This window comes from Rhincodon typus, chromosome 3 (genome assembly GCF_021869965.1).
Source record: "Rhincodon typus isolate 14 chromosome 3, sRhiTyp1.1, whole genome shotgun sequence".
Classification (NCBI taxonomy): domain Eukaryota; kingdom Metazoa; phylum Chordata; class Chondrichthyes; order Orectolobiformes; family Rhincodontidae; genus Rhincodon; species Rhincodon typus.
In genome coordinates, this window is record NC_063334.1 from 27,716,941 (window position 1) to 27,739,481 (window position 22,541).

General features: G+C 41.9%; 1 protein-coding gene across 3 annotated transcripts in view; it reads left to right on the forward strand.

Annotated features, from left to right (window-relative positions):
* Positions 1–21,820, forward strand: part of si:dkey-238d18.4 (rab GTPase-activating protein 22) — a 61,688-nt gene extending 39,868 nt beyond the window's left edge. For all 3 annotated transcript variants that reach the window (XM_020513857.2, XM_048593006.1, XM_048593014.1), the window contains 4 exons: positions 3,886–3,976; positions 6,941–7,089; positions 18,219–18,360; positions 20,974–21,820. In XM_020513857.2, coding sequence (XP_020369446.1) covers positions 3,886–3,976; positions 6,941–7,089; positions 18,219–18,360; positions 20,974–21,133 — 542 coding nt within the window. In that variant the 3' untranslated portion in view covers positions 21,134–21,820. The remainder of the gene's footprint in view (positions 1–3,885; positions 3,977–6,940; positions 7,090–18,218; positions 18,361–20,973) is intronic.
* Positions 21,821–22,541: the final 721 nt, after the last annotated feature.

Below are 22,541 nucleotides of genomic sequence, written 5' to 3' on the forward strand. Positions count from 1 at the left end.
GGAGTCTCCATTGAATGCCTCATCCAAAAGAGAAGACATCTCCAATACAGCATTTCCTCAGTGTCACACCAGCAGTGTCAGCCTGGATTGTGTGCTTGTGACCCTGGAACAGGGATTGAACTCAGGTGAGAGTGCAACCCACTGAGGCACAGTCAATAGCCATGTATATGTATAGGTCCCAAAAGTCCCCACACAATCCAGAGGTACTCCTAGTGGAGCATTGAAACCCTTAGAAACAAGTTGCAGTGTCTCTGCTACTTCCAACCAGTCTTGTAACAACAGAGCAACCACATCCATTTGCAAAGTCAGTGTGGTCTGTGGCAGGAACTCCCTATCAAAAACAAAAAACGAAGTTGCTGGAAAAGCTTAGCAGGTCTGGCAGTAAACGATAGGTAGGGATATATCCCAAAGAGAGAGAGAAGAACAGTTGGACAGACAAAGGAGTAGACAACGATCTGGTGAGAAGAGTGAATAACTGTTAATGGAGACTGTTTAGTGGCTAACAATGAGTAGTGTGTAATGGCAGACTGTGATAACAAGGCCTAGTGTGTGAGGTTGGGGGTTAGGGCATAGGAGAGTTTGGGCCCTTAATTCACTGCTCACAATGTGGTTTCCTCTACATTGGGGAAACAAAGCATAGACTGGGTGACCACTTCGCAGAACATCTACATTCTGACTGCAAAAAAGGACCCTGAGCTTCCAGTTGTCTGCCGCTTTAACACACCACCCTGTTCCCTGGCCAACTTCTTTATCTCCGGCTGCTGCAGTGTTCCAGCGAAGCTCAGTGCAAGCTGGAAGAACAGCACCTCGTTTCCTGCTTGGGGACCCTGCAGCCCTCCAGACTCTAGCATCCGCAGTTCTTTTGGTTTTTATTCAGGAACTCCCTATGCCAGGAATTCCCAGTGTCATGGTTGAGTCTGGAGATGATCTATCCCTGAATGTGGGTACCAACAAGTGAGTGTGTGGTCCGCCGGTGGTCAAGGTTTTGGCAGCATTTGAACTGAGAAAGGCTAACTTGAATGAGATTACTGAGGCAGAAATAGGTGGTCTTAGAGATGGCACATGCATCATCTCACACGTTCATCTTGCAATCAAATGTAACATTACATCTGTGAACAGGCTGGCTTATTCCTTAACTCGAGCCAGGTGGCTGAGAAACTGAACAATTTGTTTCTATTACTGGCTTAGAGTTAAACTAAAGGCTCTCTTACTTGTTGGCTCCCCAAGGAATGCCAGCAGTGTTGTGTTTAAGAACTCTTAAGATGCATGACCAAGGTCAGGGAATGCTAGACTACTCGGTTTCCCCATTCCTCCGCTCTAGTGTGTGGCCAGAGTTGCATTGCTAATGGTGCTTGTAACCAGCTGGCCCATAGAGATGAAATCCCATCCTACTGTCATCTCGAACACTGGTGGTCAGTATCAGAGGGCAAAGCGATCCAGGTCATGTTCTGAATACAGTCAGGTTTTAGGCCCTGTGATGGGCAGAAGGCAGAAACAGGGAACTTAGTGGACAATCAGCCATAATCATATTGAATGGCACACTAGACTCAAAGGACCGAATGTCCAACCTGCTCCAATTTTCTATGTTTTATAGCCAATGCTAAGTGTCAGCCTTTCATCATATTTCAAGAAGAAAACAGCTTTATATTTGTATAACACTTTTAATGTGGTACAAACATCCCATTGCAGTATTGGAAGTGTTATAAACTGAAACGTAATTCAGAACCACATAGAGGACATTAGGCCAGATGATCAAAATCCCAGAGCTTGGGACCTAGGCGATGAAAACATTGTCACTAATTGAGGAGCAATTAAAATTGGATTGCGCAAGATGTCAGTGTTAAAGGAACACACACCGCATGGAGGGTTTTGGGGTTGGAGGAGATTAGAGATAGAAAGGAGAAAGCCATGGCAGGATTTTAAAACAAGGATGAGAATTTTAAAATCTCATGATTTTTTTTTCCTGAGAGAGAATAGCCTCTATACAAGAAAATAAAACTGTGCTGTGGAAATTTATTTTAATTAACTTTTTTGTTCTCTGCCTGAGGGTGGGGGCAAGGGTGGAAAAAGAGAAGAGATCCAGTTCTAAATCTTAAGCTTCTGTAGATGCTAGCATATAAATTGACCTTTGAAGCCTCATAAATCACTTCAAAAATGAGGAATGACTTTATATCAAGCGTAAAAAAAACACTTGTATGGGTGTACGTGGTCATTTTAAATAACATTAACATCTGACACAAAACATAGGCATATCTTAAACTCCTGTGCATTTTCTCCACACAGCCCCTATTTCCTGCTTGATCCCATGTGCTCAGTTATATGATATCGGTAAGCAAAACATCCATTTATGGGGTAAAAAATTGAAGCTGACTACTAATGAGTACAGAATGATGAAACTGAAAGAGGGGGTGGTGTAATCTTGTACCAAGTAGATGCACAAACACTATTTTTGCAGATGGTAAAATAGGCTTGTTTTGTATGCTGTACTGATTTGCAGGCCACACTTCACAGTCATCATCTGTGGCACACTTGGTAAGATGTTCATCCCTGAATTATAGTGTTTTGAGTCCAAATCCAACTCCCAAGATATGAGCCCAAAGATCAAAGCTGATACACTAGTGCTGTACTGAGGAAGTGCTGCACAATTGGAGGTGCCTAGCACAATGGTAAGCACTGCAGCCTCACTTGACCAGGGACCCGGGTTGGATTTCAGCCTTGGGTGATAGTCTGTGTGGAGTTGGCATGTTCTTCCAGTGTCTGTGTGGGTTTCCTCTAGATGCTCCGATTTCCTCCCACAGTCCAAAGATGTGCAGGCTGGGTGAATTGGCCATGGTTAATGTGGGACAATGGAGATAGGGTGGGGTGCTGTTCAGAGGGTTGGTACAGACTTGATGGGCTGAATGCCCTTGTTTGGCACTGTAGGGATTCTGTGATCTATGATCTTTTGATGAGATAGTAAACCAAGTCCCCTCCGTCTGGTCTGGTGGAAGTAGAAGACCCTATACCACTACTTCAAATAAGAGAATGAGAGTTTTCTCGGTGCCCTGTGCAGTGTTTATTATCTTGAACAACATCACAAAAAACTGATGATCATGTGGATTGTGGAAGTTTGCTGTGTGCGTTGTCTGCTGGGTTTCCTACATTGCAACAGTGATTACGGTTGATTACGGTCCAAAAAGTACTTCATTGGGTGTAAAGTTTTTCTTTTATTCATTAATGAAGTGTGGATGCTTCTGGTTGGGCCAACATTTGTTGCCCATCATTAGTTGCCCTTGAGAAGATAGTGGTGAGCTGTCGATTTAAACCACTGCAATCCATTGTGTGTAGATAGACTCTCAATGCTGTTAGGGAGGAAGTTTTGAGGATTTTGACCCAGCAACTGTGAAGGAATGGTGTGTGACTTGGAGGGAAACTTAGAAGGTGGTGGTGTTCTCATATATCTGCTGACCTTGTCCTTCTAAGCGGTAGTGCTCGTAGCTTGGAAAGTGCTGCTGAGTATTGATGGTGGAGGGAGGGAAATGCCAACTAAGCAGGCTGCTCTGTCTGGATGGTGTCAAGCTTCTTGTGTTGTTAGATCTGCACTCACTTAGGCAAATGGGAAGTGTTCTATCACACTCCTGACATGTGCCTTATGGATGGTGGGTCTGCTTTGGAGAGTTAGGTGGTGAGTTACTTGCTGCAGCATTCCTGGTCTCTGACCTGTACTTGGAGCCACAGTATTTACGACTACTCCAGTTCACTGTCTGGTCAGTGACACCGTCCCAGGATGTTGATATAGCCTGAGGGGCTTCCACCGATGAGCCAAGATGTGTTTTTGGTCACAGCATTTTTTTGTTTTAATTTTGTTTGTAATAATTAACTATAATGTACTTCATGGTTGTCCAGGACTTGAGGAGCAACTCCTAAAGGAACTTGACTCGCAACTTTACACTCACCTCCTGAGGGATGGTATGAATGGACTCACCTTCTGCCACAGGTAAGGTAATAGATGCTTCACCACACCTTTCCTCGTCAGAAATGTTGGCTGTTTTTTTGACTTTGTGGTTCTAGCCCTCCTTTCATCTCTGGTGAGCTGAAAATCTCCAAGTTACAGCCGTAAACCATTCTCCTTTCTAAGAAAAAGACATCAGTTCCCAGAAAGGCTGCCCCTCGTTCAAAAACTAATCGAGGCTTCACTTCTCAACACTGTTCAGAGAGACTGTAGAATAGTGGACGTTATGGAGAAAGTTAAAGTTTACCTGTGGGTATTAAGGAGTGATTGGATTGGGATGTTAGTAAGATGGTTAAAGGATTTAATAGGGTAGATGGAAAGAAACAATCCCCTCTGGGCAAGAAGGGACGTAATGTTAAAGTTAGAACCAGGCCTTTCATGGTGATGTCAGGAAGTACTTCTTCACACCAAGAGGAGTAGAAATCTGTAACTCTCTCCCTGACAGAGCTGTTGAGGCTGGGAGTCAATTGAATGTTTCAAAACTGAGATTTGTTTGATTTTTGTTGCGGAAAGGTATTAAACGTTAGAGAAACAGGGCGGATAGATGGAAGTAAACAAGGATCTCATTATGTGGTGGTACAACAGGTTTGAGGAGCTGAATCAGCTTCCAATTGTCCCATGTTCACCCTTTCAGTGGTTAAGTAATGTTGGAGAGTCAAATTGGGGTATCTGTGAAGGACAGTAACTGAACTTAGTTTTAAACTATCAGTAAAAATTGAACAGACTAGGGCTCTTTTCTCTAGAAAAGAGAAGGCTTAACAGAGAATGGTTAAGGCACATTTCACCCACAAGGCCGGTGCCCCCTATCTGCAAGAACAATTTAATTCATCCTGCTCTCCTGTCCTTGCAAATTGGATGCCCTTCAGGTGCTTGTACAGTTCCCACTTTGGAGATGACAATGGAACCTGTCTCCACCACTGTCTTAGGCCTTCCTTTCCAGATCCTCACTGCTCAGTTTTAGTTTTTCTTAGTTTTTAATTGTAAGCTGTTTGTTCTGTCCCCACCCAACCTCTGTAACCTCCTTTAGACTGTCAAACCTCAGATTCTGAACTCCTCTAATTCTAGCCTCTAATGCATCCTGATTTCAATTGCTCCACCATTGCTAATCAAGTCTTCAGTTGCGTTGGCTCCAAGCTCCCTATGCCTTCCCACCTTTCTATTTTGCTTTCTTCTTCTGAGGTAGTTTAAAATGTTTCTTTAAACGAGCTATTGATCATCTGATCTAATAGCTTCATTTGTGGCTCTTTATCATACTTTATAATGTCTCAAGGAGCATTATAAAATAAAGACACCATACAAATTTTAAGTTTTTTTGCTTCAAAGTTGCAACTGACTTTGCTTCCAGCAACCTTTTTAAGGCAGTGTATTCAAAACCATAATAAAGACCTGAGTAATATTATATTCCAGACAATGGGAAGGAACTTGATAGGGACATTTTGTGCATCCATACAAGAATATAATCACTATTGTCAAATCCTTAAGTGTCATGAAAACCACTGCCATTTCATGCAAGATCAAACCCACGTTCTCAGAGCAAAACTTTTTCTGATGTTTATTTTAAATAAGCCTTTTGATATTGAGCCAGCATTGTAAACTATGGTGAGAACACGTTCTGTTCACCTTCTCTTTCCCATTTGGCTGCTAATAAACCTCTGACTGAGTTTGACATGCTAGTCTAAGTTCATGGTCGCTGCATACTGTGTCAGAGCACATCACCTCCAACAAATGGACTGGTACTCTCGGGGAGGTTAATAAGATCCATCAGTTCACTAAAGAGCTTTCATCACTGAGATTGAATGTGTAAAAGACACAGGAAAAGAACTTAACTGCTTCCTTAAAATAGGAAAGGTCTCTCCTGGACTTCTGGCAGGTGTGAAAAAAAAACTAATTAGCTCCTTAGGCTTCCTGTTTTTCAATGATGGTGAAGAGAGTTGTGTTTAAGGTGATGGCTGAGCTGTCAATCAAGCAGGCTGTTTTATTCTGGATGTTGTTCAACTCCTTGAGTGTGCTAATACTTAGTCTCTTTTTTTTATTCTTTCACAGGATGTTGGCATCACTGACACCCATCCTTATTGCCCTTTTAGAAGGTGGTAGTTGTGAGCCATCTTCTGGATTCACTAATCAATAATCAGGAAGCAGTCCCACTCCTAATGTCACTTCCAAACCTTATCAAGATTTTGAAGGGCTTGATAGTGTAGAAAAAAAAAATAGGTTTCAACTTGAGGGAGATCCGATCTAGGAGTCAATGTTATAAACTGGTCTGTATTAAATTCAGTAGAGAATTCAGAGGAAACCACTTTACCCGGAGAATGTGGAACTCTCTATCACAGGAGACAATTGAAACAGAAATGAGATGTGTTTGGGAGAAAAAGAAATAAGACATAGGATGAGAGGAGGGTCCTTTTACAAGTTATCTTAAGTCATCTTCCTCAGGTTACTGACCTTACTACCAGTGGACACAGTTCCTATCAAGAGCCTTCATGACTTTGAATCAAAAAGTTCAGTATTGGTTAGTTCTGATTGAGGGTGACTTTGAGAGGCAAGGTATAGTTTCAAGTGGTATTACTCCAAGTCATGATGGTGTGTGTCATGGATGGAATTCTACATTGCCCAAGTATTTTCTATAAAGACTTGTGGCTGTCTCTAGGTTGAGGTCTCTGCCCTGGTCCAAACCTAGTCCACCTTCCTCTCAAAGTCAGTCAACATTCACCATTCTAGCTGAAAGCACATTTCAGAGACTCCCTATTCTCTGGAGAAAAGAAGGCGTTATTCACAATGCACTCAAACCTACAATATAGGAGCCACAATCCGAATTATCACCCACAGACCAGTTGGTCTGAATGGCCTGTTTGTCTTGTGAAACTCTGTAATGACAGTTTTAAATAAAAGTGGGCTAACAACCTATTCTACTGTATCCCTTTGGGACTGACCTGCCTTTCCTGTTGGCAGGTGGCTGCTGCTGGGGTTTCAACGAGAGTTTGAGCATAGCGACGCAATCCGTCTGTTTGAGATCCTCAGCAGTCACCACCTCGAGCTAAACTCACTGGAAGCTGAAAGTGCCCGTCATTCGGAGAGAATGACACATTTCCAGAGGGCAGGTGAGTAACCTGGGTGGAATTAGATACAATGTGTCAGTGAGCTGTCAAACAGAACAGATTGTTTTGAGTTTGACTACAAATTTTCTGGTTATTGGCTGAAATTTCATGCTACATTCCAACTTGTTACACTGTATATATATATTAATCAAACTCCAACTTCCCCAGTAGCTCTATTCTAATAGAAATATATGATGGCAAGAAAAATCTGCCTGGTCCACCAAGCCTGAATCATAGAATTTTTTTAGTCCAGAAGGCCACTTGTCCCATTGTTTCTGTGCTGGCTTTTTTTAAACATGCTATCTAATTGCTCACACTCTTCCATAGACCTGAAAATGTTTTCTCTTCAAGTCTATATATTTGTACTGAAGTTTGTACAGCCAAGTTTACTGAACCAATTCAGAGGATGAGGGGGTGTTGAGAAGCTGCGTAAATTGGGGGATATTATTTGGAGTTTAGAAGAAGAGAGAATTTCAGCTAAACATCCAAGATTCTGAGAGGGCTTGATAGCTTACATCTTGCTTGGCAATTGTTTTCACCAGTTGGGGAATCTTAAGAAGGCATCATGGCCCCAGAATAAGGAGACCAATATCTTAGTACTGAGATGAGGAGAAATTACTTCACTAAAAGGGCTATGGGATCTTTGGAATTCTCTACACCAGAGCGTTGTGGATGTCCTGTCGTGTAATGTGGCACGTACAGACCTTTGATCTCTTAGGGAATTGGGAGTAGGCAGGAAAGTGAATTTGAAGCCGTGGATCAGGTGCAATTGTATTGAAAGACAGATAAGGCTCGTTCAGTCTCTTGTTTATCTTTTTCTAGTTCTTTGCAGAATATTAATTTTGAGTAGTGTTCTCCTCCTCATATCATCTCTCTGATCTTCTTGGGAGTTATCTTTGGTCTCCTTCTTCAAGTTACTGACCCTACTGCCAGTGGAAACAGTTCCTCCTCAGAGTCAAAGTCATACAGCACAGACAGACCTTTTGGTCCAACCAGTCTATGTTGAACATAATCCCAAACTAAACTAGTCCCACCCATCTGTTCCTGGCTCTCATCTCCAAACTTTTCCTATTCATGTACTTATCCAAGTGCCTTTTAAATGTTGTAACAGTACCCACATCCACCACTTCCTCAGTAAGTTCATACCACATGCAAACAACCTTCTGTGTAAAAAATTTGCCTTTCATGTCTTTTTTTTAAAATCTCTTTAGTCTTCTGTCTAGTCTGTTAAGAGCCTTCATGAATTTGAATCAAAACTTTCAGTGTTGCTTCATTCTGATTGAGGGCGACTTTGACAGGAAGAACATAGAACAAAAGAAGAAGAGAGAAGTACAGCACAGGAACAGGCCTTTCGGCCCTCCAAGCCTGTGCCGATCATCATGCCCTGACTAAACTAAAAAACAAACCTCCAACCTTATTCGGTCCGTATCCCTCTATTCCCTCCCTATTCATGTAACCATCCAGATGCCTCTTAACTGTCGTCAACTTGCCTGCTCCACCACCTTGTCTGGCAGTGCATTCCAGGCTCTTACCACTCTGTCTGAAAAAAACTCCCTCGCACATTTCCCTTAAACTTTCACCCTTTCACCTTGAACCTGTGCTCCCTTGTAATTGAAACTTCAACCCTGGGAAAAAGCCTCTGACTATGTAGCCTATCTATGCCTCTCATAATTTTGTAGACCTCTATCCGGTCTCCTCTCGGCTATCACCGTTCCAGTGAAAACAATCCTAGCCTTTTTAATCTTCCCTCCTAGCCAGAGCCCTCGGTCGGCAACATCTTGGTGAACCTTCTCTGCACTGTCTCCAAAACTTCCATGTCCTTCTGGTAGTGTGGCATCCAAAACTGCACACAATAATCCAAATACAACCTCAAGGGTTTTATATAGCTGCAACATGGTTTGCTAACTCTTGTACTCTATGCCCCAGCCAATGAAGGCAAGCATGCCATATGCCTTCTTAATCACTTTGGCCAACTGTGTTGCCACTTCTAGGGAACTGTGGACCTGCATGTCCAGATCTGTCTGTATGTTAATGTTCCTAAGGGTTCTGCCATTTACGGCATAATTCACACCCAAATTTGATCCTCCAAAATGCATCACCTCGCGTTTGTCTGGATTAAACTCCATCTGCCATTTCTGTGCCCAAGTCACCAATCCATCTATATCCTGCTGTATACTTTCACAATCGATCATCGGCACTATCAGCAACTCTACTAATCTTCGTGTCAGCTGTAAAATTACTAGTTAAACCACCCACATTTTCCTTCAGATCATTTTTATATATACTACAAACAACAGAGGACCTAGGACTGATCCCTGTGGAACACCACTAGTTACCAGTCTCTATTCTGAAAAACACCCTTCCACTGCTACCCTCTGTCTTCTATGACCAAGCCAGTTTTGTGTCCGTCTAGCCGGCCCACCCTGAATCCCATGTGATTTTAGTTTTTGTACCAACCTGCCATGTGGGACTTTATCAAATGCCTTACTGAAGTCCATATAAAATACATTCACAGCCTTTCCCTCCTCAAATTATCTTTGTCACCTCTTCAAAAAATCCAATCAGGTTGGTGAGGCATGACCTTCCCCGTACAAAACCATGCTGCCTGTCACTAACTAGTCCATTTTCTGCCAAATGTGCATATATCCTGTCCCTTAGTATCTTCTCCAAGAGCTTCCCCACCACAGAGTCAGGCTCACCGCCTATAATTTCCTGGATTACCCCTGCATCCTTTCTTAAACAAGGGAACAACATTGGCTAATCTCCAGTCCTCTGATCTTCGCCTGTGGTCAAAGAGGATGTGAAGGTATCTATTAATGCCCCAGCTACTACTTCCCTTGCCTCTTGCAGCAACCTGGGATAGATCCCATCTTCCCCTGGGATCTTGTTTACCTTAATGCAATTTAGGATACCCAAAACTTCAATATATTGATATTCTCTAGAATATTTACACACTCCCTGACCTCAACATCAGTCATGTCCTTCTCCTTGGTGAATACTGATATAAAATATTTATTAAGGATCTTTCCCACTTCCTGTGGCTCCACGCATAACTTCCCTCCTTTGTCCTTGAGTGGGCCTACCACTTCCCTTGCTACCCTTTCTCTTTTAATATATGCATAAAAAGCCTTGGAATTCTCCTTGATTCTGTTTGCTTAAGACATTTCATGGCCCCTTTTAGCCTTCCTAATTTCCCGCCTAAGTTCCTTCCTAATTCCTCTATATTTCTTAAGGGGTTCATCCGTTTGTAGTTGCTTAGACTTATCGTATGCTTCCTTTTTGCTTTTGACTAAGCTTACAATTTCCCTTGGTTCCTCAATTCTGCCATTCCTATCCTTCAGTTTTTCAGAGACATGTATGTCCTGCACTTTAATCAACTGGTCTTTAAAAGCCTCCCCCGTGCCAGACATAGATTTGCCCTCAAATAACTGCTCCCAATCCACATTCTCCAGTTCCTATCTAATTTGGATATAATTGGCCCTTGCCCCATTAAGCACCCTCACCCAGGGACTCTTGTCCATGACTACTTGAAATCTTATGGAGTTATGGTCACTCAGCCTGAAATGCTCTCCTACTGAAACATCAGTCACCTGTCCTGGCTCATTCCCTAGGACCAAGTGTAGTATGGCCTCCTGTACTGCCTCAAAAAGCCCTCCTGGACACAGCTAACAAATTGCTCTCCATCCGAGCCCTTGGCTCTAAGGGAGTCGCAGTCAATAAGAGGAAAGTTGAAGTCACCCACCACAACTACCTGCTTTTTTCACACTTTTGCAGTATCTGACTACATATCTACTCCTCTGTCTCACATGGGCTGTTGGGAGGTCTATAAAAAACTCCCAACATCGTGATTTTACCCTTCCTATTCCTGAGCTCCACCCATAATGCCTCACTGCAAGATCCCTCCGATGTATCCTCCCTCAACACAGCTGTGATGTGATCCCTAATCAGCAATGCAACTCCCCCCACCCCTTTCTGTCCCATCTAAAATATCCGAGAATGTTAAGCTGCCAGTCCTGCCCCTTTTTTAACCATGTCTCTGTAATGGCATTAACATCATAATTCCATGCAGTAATCCAAGCTCTTAGTTCATCTGCCTTACCTGTTACACTTGCATTGAAGTATATGCACTCCAAACCTCCAGTCCCTCTGAGCCCCATGACTTCTCTCTGCTTGCTCTTACTCTGCGCTATGCATATCTCGGTATCTCCTTTGTCCCGAGTACCTGCACTTACTGGCCTGTTGTTCCGGTTCCCACCCCCCTGCCACAGTAGTTTAAACCCTCCTGAAGAGCTCTAGCAAACCTACCGCCCAGATATTGGTGCTTCTCCAGCTCAGCTGCAACCCATCCTCCTTGTACAGGTCCCACCTTCCCCAGAAGACATCCCAATGATCCATATATTTAACCCCCCACTCCTACACCAACTCTGTAGCCACGTGTTCAATTGTACTCTCTCTGTTCCTGGCCTCACTAGTCCGTGGCACGGGTAGTAATCCTGAGATTAGTATTCCTGCTTTTTAGCTCCCTACCTAACTCCGTGAATTGTCTTCACAGAACTTCTTTCCTCTTCCCTCTTCCTACCTATGTCATTTATGCCAATGTGGACAATAACTTCTGTCTGTTTTCCCTCCCATTTCAGCATGTCCTATACCCGCTCAGAGGCGTACAGGACCCTGGCACCAGGGAGACAATGTACCATCCTTGAGCCTCATTCACGGCCACAGAAACGCCACAGAAATAGTGCCCCTGACTATTGAGTCACCTACTACTATCACTTGCCTGGACTTTGCCCCACCCTGCTATACAGCAGAACCAGTTGTGGTATCACAGGCCTGGCTGTTGCTTGTACCGTCTCCTGAGAGGCTATCCCCACAACAGTACCTAAAACAGTATTCCTGTTTGAAAGGAGAATATCTACAGGAGACTCCTGCACTGTCAGCCTGCCTCTCCTAGCAATCACCCATCTATCTGTCTGGACCTGTGGTGTGACCACCTCCCTAAAGCTAGTGTCTGTCACTCTCTCTGTATGCACCACAATGTGTCCCGCTGCACCTCCAACTGAACCATGTGGTCTGTGAGGAGCTGCAGCTAGTCACACTTCCTGCAGATGTGGTTGTCAGGGACACTAGACTGCTCCCTGATTTCACAACTGGCAGGAAGAGCATATAGTTCCAAGTCAGGATGCCTTGCCCAGGTGTTCTCTATAAAACTCTTGGCCTTCTCCGTGTTGTATTTCTGCCCTTAGTGGAAAACTAGTCCACCCTCTTGTCAAAATTAGAGTCAACATCCTCCACGCTATCTGAAAGCACATTCCAGTAGCGCTCTACGTTGGCGAAAAGAAGGAACTATCCACGATGCACACAAATCTGCAATATAAGGAGCCGTAATCAGAACCATTGGCCATTTCATTGCAAAGAAGCAATTACCCGGGATTCTTACTCCTGATCACTGTCCAGTGGTTCCTGCTGAAATGTATGCAGGAGTTGATGTCAGATCAGGAAGTTATCAAATGTGCTTTCAACACTGAGTGCAAGTAGTGTTCAGATATCTGTGAAGAATAGCCACGGCTTTGGGACCAGAAAGTGCCTAGAGCTAATGAAACTGGATACCGCGATGAATCAGTGCCTCCAAAAATGTGGGCAACAGAATGACTTGGTTACACAATATTTTATTGCTGCAGAGTAATCTTCCAAACGTCACAGGGCATAGTTTACTCCAGTAATTCAGCAATGTAGGATACAGGTTTACACCAGTACCATTTTTAGTGTGAGATATTCTATATATGCTCTATATGGAGAATATTGTGAAAAAATCCACTTTGAATGTACAGAGTTGTTCTTTTAAAGGTAAGAGTTTGAAAAGTGTAGATGCACAAAAGGACCTAGGTATCTTTGTGAACATGTAACTGAAAGCTAACGTGCAGGTGCATCAAACCATTAGAAAGGCTTGGAATGTTACCCTTTTTTTTGCAAGAGAATTTGAGCACAGGAGTAGTGAAGTCTTGCTTAATTTGTATAGGAGATTGGTTAGACTGCACCTGGAGCAGTGTTGCATTTTTGTTCTGTATCTCATGCACAATGTCACTGCCATAGAGGGAGGACAGTGAAGGTTCACCAGACTTATTTCCAGGATGGTGGAACTGTGCTATGAAGAGAGATCAGGCAAACCGGGCCTGTATTCTCTTGATGCTTTGATGAATGAGACATGATCTCATTGAAACTTACAAAATACTTAGACAGGGTTGATACAGTTAGGGTGTTTCTGTCAGATGGGGAGTCTTGAATTGGGGACACAATTTAGAAATAAGGGGTATGCCTCTTAGGTTTGAAATGAGGAGAAAAGCTTTTACTCAGAGGAGGTTGTGAATCTTTGGAATTATCTACCTTTATAAGATTTTAGAATCTCAATCTTTGAGTATGTTTAATGTAGAGATTGCATGCTTCTGGTAATCAGCAATCAGAGTTATGGAACAGGATGGATCAAAGATATTGAAATGTTCGATCAGCCATGATTGCATTGAATAGCAAGAAAACTCAATGGGCTGAATAGCCTCCTTGTGTTCCTATGTATTTAGTCCAGTGAATATGGAGCTGGAAGGAGCTGGAATACATGTTCAACGATTATAGAGCATGGAGCACACATTAATCCAGTGATTCTGGAAAGTGGGATATGGGTTTAGTCCAGTGATAATGGGGCACAGGATACAATTTAGTCCAGTGATTATGGGGTGTTGGATACAGTTTTAGTCCAGTGATCATGGAATATATTGCGAGGGTTTACGTTGCCAGTCTGTTTTGTGTTGATTGCAATGCAGTTATGACTGGGGAATATTCTGTATATTCAAAAGCAAATTAAAATGATAAGTTTTACTCGGGATACATATTGAAATGAATCCATTTCTGCTCCAGTGCGTTTGCCTAAGTGAAATTCTATATCTATCTTCAGTCCCTAAGGCTTCACTACATTTCTCTGCTGGTGGTGCGTTGCTCATATTTGTAAAATGATATTAAGTACAATTTCAAACACAAAATGCAAGTTTTCTGAAGATGCATTCTTGAGCACATTGGCTGGGAAACTCCCTGAAGTGACTACTGCATTATGTTTGCTAAACAGACTCCTGTTGAGATCACTGCTGGTTCACCACAGGCACCACTTGCAATCAACAGTTTGTACAAAGAATTAACACAATTGCTGCAGTACATCACAGAAAATTCCAGCACCTTTTTCCAAAACAGGTTATGGCCATGCTTCATGGTGGAAACCTAGCCCAAACACCCTTGCCAAATTTTCTATTTCTGTTTTCTTAGTTCACTATAAACTGCACAGACAAATGTAAAAGATCCAGCACCTTTCTTAGTCGTGAATTACTTCCTTGTGATGTTCACTGAACAGATACAGTGAAAGGAGGCCATTCTGCCTATACTGTCTGTATCAGCTCACTAAGAGCATTTGCCCCAGATCTATTAAGCTGATTTTACTGCATTGACCTGTTGATTTTCTTCTGTTGGGATAATGACTCAGTTCACTTTTCAAAGTCCCAATTGAATCTGCCTCTACCACATTTTAAGGCAGTGCTTTTCAGATCCTAACGATTAACAACATAAAGTTTTACCTCGCTGTTGTTGCTTCTATTGCCAAACCTCTTTAATCTGTATATACTGGTTCTCAATCCCTCCACCAATGGGTACAGTTTCTCCTTGTCCTGTCCAGATACCTCATGATTTTGAATACCTCTATTAAAACTATTCCGTACCTTTCCTTCTCCAAAAATGGCCCCATGACTCAAGTTCCCCACACCTGGAACTACTCTCAAGAAACTTATCTCTACCCTCACTGATACCTTCATATCCTTGCTGAAGAATGGCACCCAGAACAGGACACAACACCCCAGTTGAAGCTGAGTCAATGTTTTATAACACAACTTCCTTGTTTCTGTACTCTATGCCCTTATTTATATAAATGCAGAATCCATATGCCTTTTGAGCCAGTTTCTCAACCTGCTCTGCTGCTTTCAGTGATTTGTGTACATCTATCCAAAGTCCATCTACTTCAGCACTCCTTTTGGAATTGTTCCATTGCCTGTCTTTGTTCTTCCTACTGAGTTGAATCATTGCTCACTTCTCTGTATTAAAATTCATCTCTCACTTGTCTACTCATTCCATTGAGCTGTCTATGCTCTGTTAAAGATTAACAATGTCCTCCATTTGGTTCATAGTACTTATAAGTTCTGCATATTTGAAAAGTTTTAATTTGTTCCCAAAAATGAAAACCTAGATCATTATTTTACATCAAGGAGGGGATCTAATACTGATCCCCAAGGGATTCCTACTGTAAACCTTCCTCCAATCCAAAAAACCAACATTCACTATTACTCCGGAGTAGATGCCAGGTATATTTATGTTGTAATGGAGCACTAAATCAGGTGAACAATTATGTGATGGTAATGTTACTGGGCTAGTAATCCAGAGGCCCAGACTAATTCTCTGGAGACAAGTGGGAGTGAATTTAAACTTACTTAATAAATTCCTGACCAAAAAAGCTCTTGCCTGAATAATAATAATCAAGAAACTAGCAGATGCTTGTGAAACACATCTGGTTCATTAATGCCCTTTAGAAAAGGAAATCTACCATCTTTACCTGCTTTGACTTCATACGCAAAGCATTATGGTTGACTCTTAACTGCTGTTTGAAATGATCTAACTAGCCATTCAGTTGTGGTAAACCACTATAGGATCAAGTATTGTGGTTGGACCATATGAACTGCAGTTGTTCAGGAATGCAACTTGCCACCATCACCTCAAAATCTTTCAGGAGTAATCCTTGCTACGGAAGCTCCATTCTAAGACTGATTTTTTTTTTTAAAAAAAAACCTTCTGTTCATTGTAATGCTCCATGCAAGTGTATACACTTCCACAGAACATTGGCCCCAAACTGCAGTCATCTTTAGTTAGTAAGGGATGAAGTGTTGTTTATGATTAATTATAGTTCAGGAACATTGGAACAGGAGGACATCATTCACCTGTCTGAGTCTACTTCATCATTTAGTTACTTGATTTTCACCTCCACTTCATTTATGCACTTTGTTTCCATGTCCCTCGATACCCTCACCCAACAAAATTCTGTTGAGCTCAGCTTCGAAGGCCACAATTTCCCCAGCATCCAAACCTTTTGGTGGAGGAGAATTACAGACTTCTATTTCCCTATGTGAAGAAGTGTTTCCTGACAACCCTCTAATTTTAAGGTAATGCCCCCCTAATACTTTACCTTCCCATCAGAGGTTGTCTGAATCTAATCCAATCAAATACTTTTAATGTTCTAAACACTGATCAGGTTGTAGCTGAATCATCTTTACTCAATGAAGCCTGATCTCGTACTTTAACTATTTTAGCTTTGATTTCAAATGCCACTGTATCCTTCCTGAAGTGCAGTGCCCAGAATTGAACAATAGCCCATGAACTATCATTTTCTTTACATGGTGAGTTATTACAATCTTGAATCAACTCCTCAAAGGTCTGTTCAGTAATTTTCAGAAGGGAATTGGACAATACTTGAAGGGGATAATGTTTGTTGGGCAATGGAAAAGAGGAGGGAGTTAGGCCAAATGGATAGCTCTACCAAAGGACTAGCGCAGGTATGATGAGCCAATGGCCTCGTTCTGTTTTTTTAATTATTCTACCATTCTATACAGGCAGTGACATTGTATGCCATAAATTGTTGTTGGTGTTCTTAATTTTAAAAAGAATTTGCTTGAGAAACTATATATAATGATGTGAAGAAGGAGATGATATGGAGGACCAAACTTTTCTGGCAGGAAGAATGGGAGAAAGAGGACTGAATCATACACCACAGAAAGAAGCCATTCAACCCATTGTGCCTATAACCCTTCTTTGAATACCCCCTCCTCAGCCCTACGGGTGATTTTTACTTTTCAAGAATGCATTGAATTCCTTTTTGGTGATATTTTAGATGATTATAATTTGGCTTGTAAGAAAATTCGATGAACAGCTCAGTCTGATTTTAAGCTGCCTTTTATAACTCTAGAATTCTTTGTGCAGAAGTATTAGCATGTACTATTCTCTTAAAAGATTCATATTGAGTTATTGAACTATATGGATGAATACAGTGCAGAGGAGACTGTTTGGCCCTATGTGGCAATATTGGCTGTATGCCAGTGCATTCTGAACCATTCCCATTGTCCTACACTCCCCATAGCCCTTCCCTTTGAAAGATGCAGAATATTTCCTTCAGCCACTCTCGGTGGGAAAGTATCCCATGCTCCAACACCCCTATCTGTGTAAAGAAATATCTCCATTCTTACTCCTTTCAAACAGTCCAGAGCACAGAGGAAGCTATTTGGCCCATCAAGTTTTATGGTTTTCATGGACCTGACCGTTCGAATTTTAGTGCCAATTTTAAATCCATGGCTTTTTATCCCATTGCCAAATAGAGGAAGCAATTTTTCTGTATACAGGGTATGAAAAGTCTTTATAAGACCATAAAGTTAGGAGCAGAATTAGGCTATTCCGCCCATCGAGTCTGCACCGCCATTTGATCATGACCGATTTGTTTCTCAAGGTATGTTTCTTTTATGGAAAAATCTCTTGACCTTAGCTATTCTGATGAAAACAGCATCAGAACCCTGGCTTCCTAACTTCAGTCTCCCACCCTTGGGATCATTCTGGTGAATCTCAATTGAAGCTTAATGCTATCTATAGAGGAGCCACAAATCTGTTCACAATACTGGAACTATGGCTTAAATAAAGCTCTTGTATAAATTTATCACTATTTCTTCTCCTCTGTTTGCCTGATGTCCCAATTTTATAGAATAATGACAGCTTGGGTCACTATTTGTTGAACCCCATTCCTTCATTTTCTTCCTAAGACACATTAGTGAACACTTCACCCATATTTAACTGTATCTGCTGCCAGTTTGCCTATTCCTGAAGCCTAGTAGTGGCAGTACCATTTCTTTTGCAGGAAAAGCAACTTGGAAAGTCAAAAGAACCTCTAAATTTTAGCAAATCTGTGCTCTCCTTTTAAATAAATATATTGTGTTTTGTTTAAAGCGTTAACTGTTATGTGATGTGCAGTTCTGATATTCACCAGTTTTTTTCTTTGTCTTCTGAAACTGTAGAAGGAAAGATTATGCCTGAGTTGCCATTGACCAATAATGATTACACCTTTGAACTTTTCATCTGTGCCGCAATCTTGCTAGAGAAAAAGGAACTGCTACTAAAATGCTCAGATGAAGTGGAACTCATCCAGTTTACTAACAGGTGAACATACTGTTGCTGTTCATCACTTGCTGTTCTCAATTCACCAAGGACAATAGATTGGCTTTGCCTGAATTTAGTGTGTAGCATTCAGATTTAAATGTCATACAGCAGTCTGTCTTTAAGCACATTGTGTTGTACCCGCTCGATGTGGCCAGTGCTGCTGCCTGAGGGTCTGTTGCCCCATGGGAAATTTCCCTGAGCAATAGTTAATTGGCCTCTAACTCCAGGGTCTTTCAAATAGGGTAACGGGAGATCACATTCCAATCTTAATCAGTTGAGATATTTTCACCTTAACAGGACCGGTTTTGTTGAAAGCAGCCCCACTTTCAGTCAGCTTTCCTGAAGGCAATTTCTTGCTTGCTCTTACCAAAATATAAACGCACCCCTCATTATTGCATGCTTTACACATCTGACATTGTTTATTGATTTCTTATTTGGGTCTGGGTGATTCCAGCAAGCATTTATTGCCCTGGGAAGACAGTAGTGGAGGGAGTGGAACTTAATCACTGGAACCCAGTGGTGAGAGGTGGGCACTTTCAGGATATTGACAGAGTGATAATGAAATAAAGTAGGGAATGGAAGCACATTGGCCATGTTACTGGGTGAGTAATCTGGAAGCCCAGAGTAATGCTTCAAAGATATGAGATCAAATCCTGCCATGGGAGAACTGGGAGAATTTAAATTCAATTAATAAATCTAGAATAAAATGCTGGTTTGAAATGACCTAGTAAGCCATTTAGTTTTAGGACAGCTCCAGGGCAGTTCCGGATGGGCATTAAATGCCAGCCTTGACAATGTTTTGGTTTGAGTCCAGTAGAAGTAGCACTGACCGAGCAACAGCTCTGCTCAGGGCGGAGTTAAGTTTTTCAGATGTTGATGTTGTTCGCGTCCATACATATTCTGACTTGAGCCTTGAAAATGGTGGAGAGCTCAGGGGAGGAATCGGAAGGTGAGGCACAGGTCACAGAATACCCTGACACTGCTGTGACTACAGGGTTGAAAGGGCAGTTCTAGTTCAGTGTCTGATCTTTGAAGCTCCTCCATCATTGAGGTGTTAACAGTCTGGTCACAGTCACATTGATGTGTTTGGCCAAGTAAAAGTGGCTTGGCTTTCTCTTGTTGGGATTAGTCATTACCTCATACTTGTCAGCTCCAGTCTTGGTGTGATTCAGCTGTGAATGGAGCTGGAAAATCATCAGCGAAAATTTGAACTTCTGACTTTTTAATAGAGGGTTGATCAATGATGAAGCAGCTGACCTTGGTTTGACCTCGGTCACCACCTTGATGTAGTCTTGTAGTGATGTCCTGGGGTTGGGATGATTGTCCTCAAATAACCACAACCATCTCCCTTTGTGCTAGGTATGACACTACCTGTTTGGGAAAGAGGCTTCAGGCACCTTTTTAGAAAGGATCATGATACTTGGAGCATAGATTCATGCAAAGGGGTAGGAGGAAGAAAAGAATAGATGGATACAGTTAGTGGTGAAATAAATTGGGGTGGGGCAAGGTTACTGCACGTTATACTTCTGATAGCCAGTTGGAGAAAGAAGATACTAGAAGTAGTCATTGCTTGGAATGGATTTATTCATGGAAATTAAAATTACAGGTCCTTATCTCCTAACTCCACTCCTCTCTCAGTAAGTTACTGTTTAAATGCTCATTTGCTCAGTATCCTCCACCTTAACTTCAGTTGATGTGGTTAATGGTGTAGAGCAGGAACATATAGACACCGCTGGGGCTGAATGGTCTGTTTTGTTCTATGCATCCTATATAAAGGGATGATCTCAGGACAGACCCACATCTCGCCTGCACCGGCTGCTGTCTCTTGGAGAACCCCGGAGTACAGGGAAAGATGTAGTGTGAGGAATAGAACAGGATGCTCACTGAGGAATCCCTGGCTCTGTATTTCTGATGTTACAACTGACAGGAGAATGAAAACATTAATTCCTCTAGTCATAAATTCCTTTCCTGAACTTTACTCATTAGGAGTCAATATCAGGTTCCATGGAAGTGTTCCTGACTCTTGATGAAAAGGCGCCGGGTTCAGGCTCTGCATCAGGTTGTCCCAGCAGATGGAAACTTGACTGGATTTTGGGTCTCCATCTGTCAGGATACTGCTGCCTGATGGGTATAGCTGGCTCCCAGTTTGCCATTTTGTTGATTTGTAAACCAGTCTGCATGTATTACTGAACTCCTTGTTCAATGGGTATCAGGCTACATGTAGAAGGAATTTTCACATCAGGATCTGTTAGCCTGTCAGTCAGACTATAAATTTCTACTGTTCATGAGAGAAAAGGTCTGGGGATATGAAGACAACATTAACAATTTATTCGATTCCTGGGGCCAGTATGTCCCTAAAGCTGTTCTTGGTTTCAAGAATTTGTGGTCCGATTTCCAAATTAACAATCAAGGTTGTTTTAAATTCTACCATCAATCCCATTCTCAAACTTAATAAGATCAGCATTGGATCCGACAGGATCAAGAAGATTGATGAGTTTGCCACAGAAGCAGCTGTTTATACCAGCTGGCCACTTCCTGAGAGATAGCTTGGTTCATATAATGATACTGCATTTCTATGTTTATTCTGTTACACCACACTTCTTGTACCTTCAGCTTGCAGGGGGCGCTCAACTTGGACCGTGTTCTTGAAAGAGCAGAGCAAGCATTCTTCAACTACTGCAATAAATCTGTGCTGGACTGTTTCAAGAAACTCTGTACAGAACAGAAGAAAAAGAGCTTCTTTAAGTTTAAGCTGATGGATTTGTTTTCCTGACAGCCAAAGTTCACCGAGTACTTCAAGGTTATGACCAGCAAGGAGAAGTATTTCCCTGCAATTCAGGACTCAAATCCCAAATTTGCAAAGGCAGTCTCCAAAAATAAATATGCCTTTGCAGGAACCTTTTGATGTTTACATTGTATTTTTAAGCTTAGTTGGTTGATTGATCAGTCTTATCACTGAGGTCCCAGCTACAAAAGTCTTGCATTTAAGAGCACATGATTTTATTTTCCCTTGGGTTTGGTCCTTTGCTGTGCTCAGCAATTTTCCTTCAATAACAAGATGCACAAGATTGGATAATGTTGGTCCTACTGAGACTTCTCAAGTTAGGCATGACCACTTCTTGTCATGAGGTGATTGTCTGTCACCATTAAAGTTCCTCAGCTCAGTGCTTTCCTACAACATAGCTGAGACTGGGAGTGTATTGTGACAAGAACCCCGGCTAGGAACTGCCATTCTACCACTTGGTCTGTTAGTTCTTTAATAAATTAACTGGCCCTGTACTGATATAAATGGTTCATAAACTGCATTTAGGCCCTACCAGAGATACTTCAGCGGGCTGTAAAGAATCTGCATTTCTGAAACATTTCACTTCACTTTAAAATTTTTGCATTGGGGAAAAAATCTTGAATAGATCTTTCATAATTGTTACTAAATAATGTTAAATAAAATGTGATCCTGGTATTGACCTTTCTTTCATTGAAGTCCATTAAAATTTAGTAAGATTTCGTATGATGTATTGAAACTCTTCTGTTAAGCATTGAACACTGAACACTGCCCACATAATTATACAGAAGGGCTCAATTTCATTGAAAATACTTGAATTCATTTTGTGCCCTTTAGGATTCTCCAAAGTCCTCTCCTGCCCATTGATCCAGGCAGTTTTTAAAGCAGTGTGTTCACAGCAAGCTCCCACAGCAACAGTGAGATTAATAACCAAATCAGTTCTCTGGAGTTGTTTGAGGTTTTATTATTAACTGGGACACCAGGGAGAATTGAAAGACACCACCTGTGACAGCGCAGCACTTCCTCAGAAAACCATAGATGGAGTAACTGACCATTACGGAGTCTGGGACACTGCCCTGAAGAACATTGTGATGTGGGAAGATTGTTGTCCAGCAACTGGAACCGTCTTCCTTTGTACCAGGTGACTTTAACTGTTTAAAAAGACAGTTTTGATTAGGAAAAGAAAAGCACTTTCAGCTCTGACTTGTTGATTAAAATTCCTTTCAAAAAGAGTCCACCATTTATTAGGAACAAACCTGTGGCTCACTGCCTCTTAGTTGTTGAGTGCAGTATCTGAATCCTGTTTTCACAGACTCCAGCTTAGTTTGAAGGTGCATCCTTTCTCCTCGAAATACTACGGTATAATATTTGATAGCTCCCAAACCAAGTAGGAGCAGAA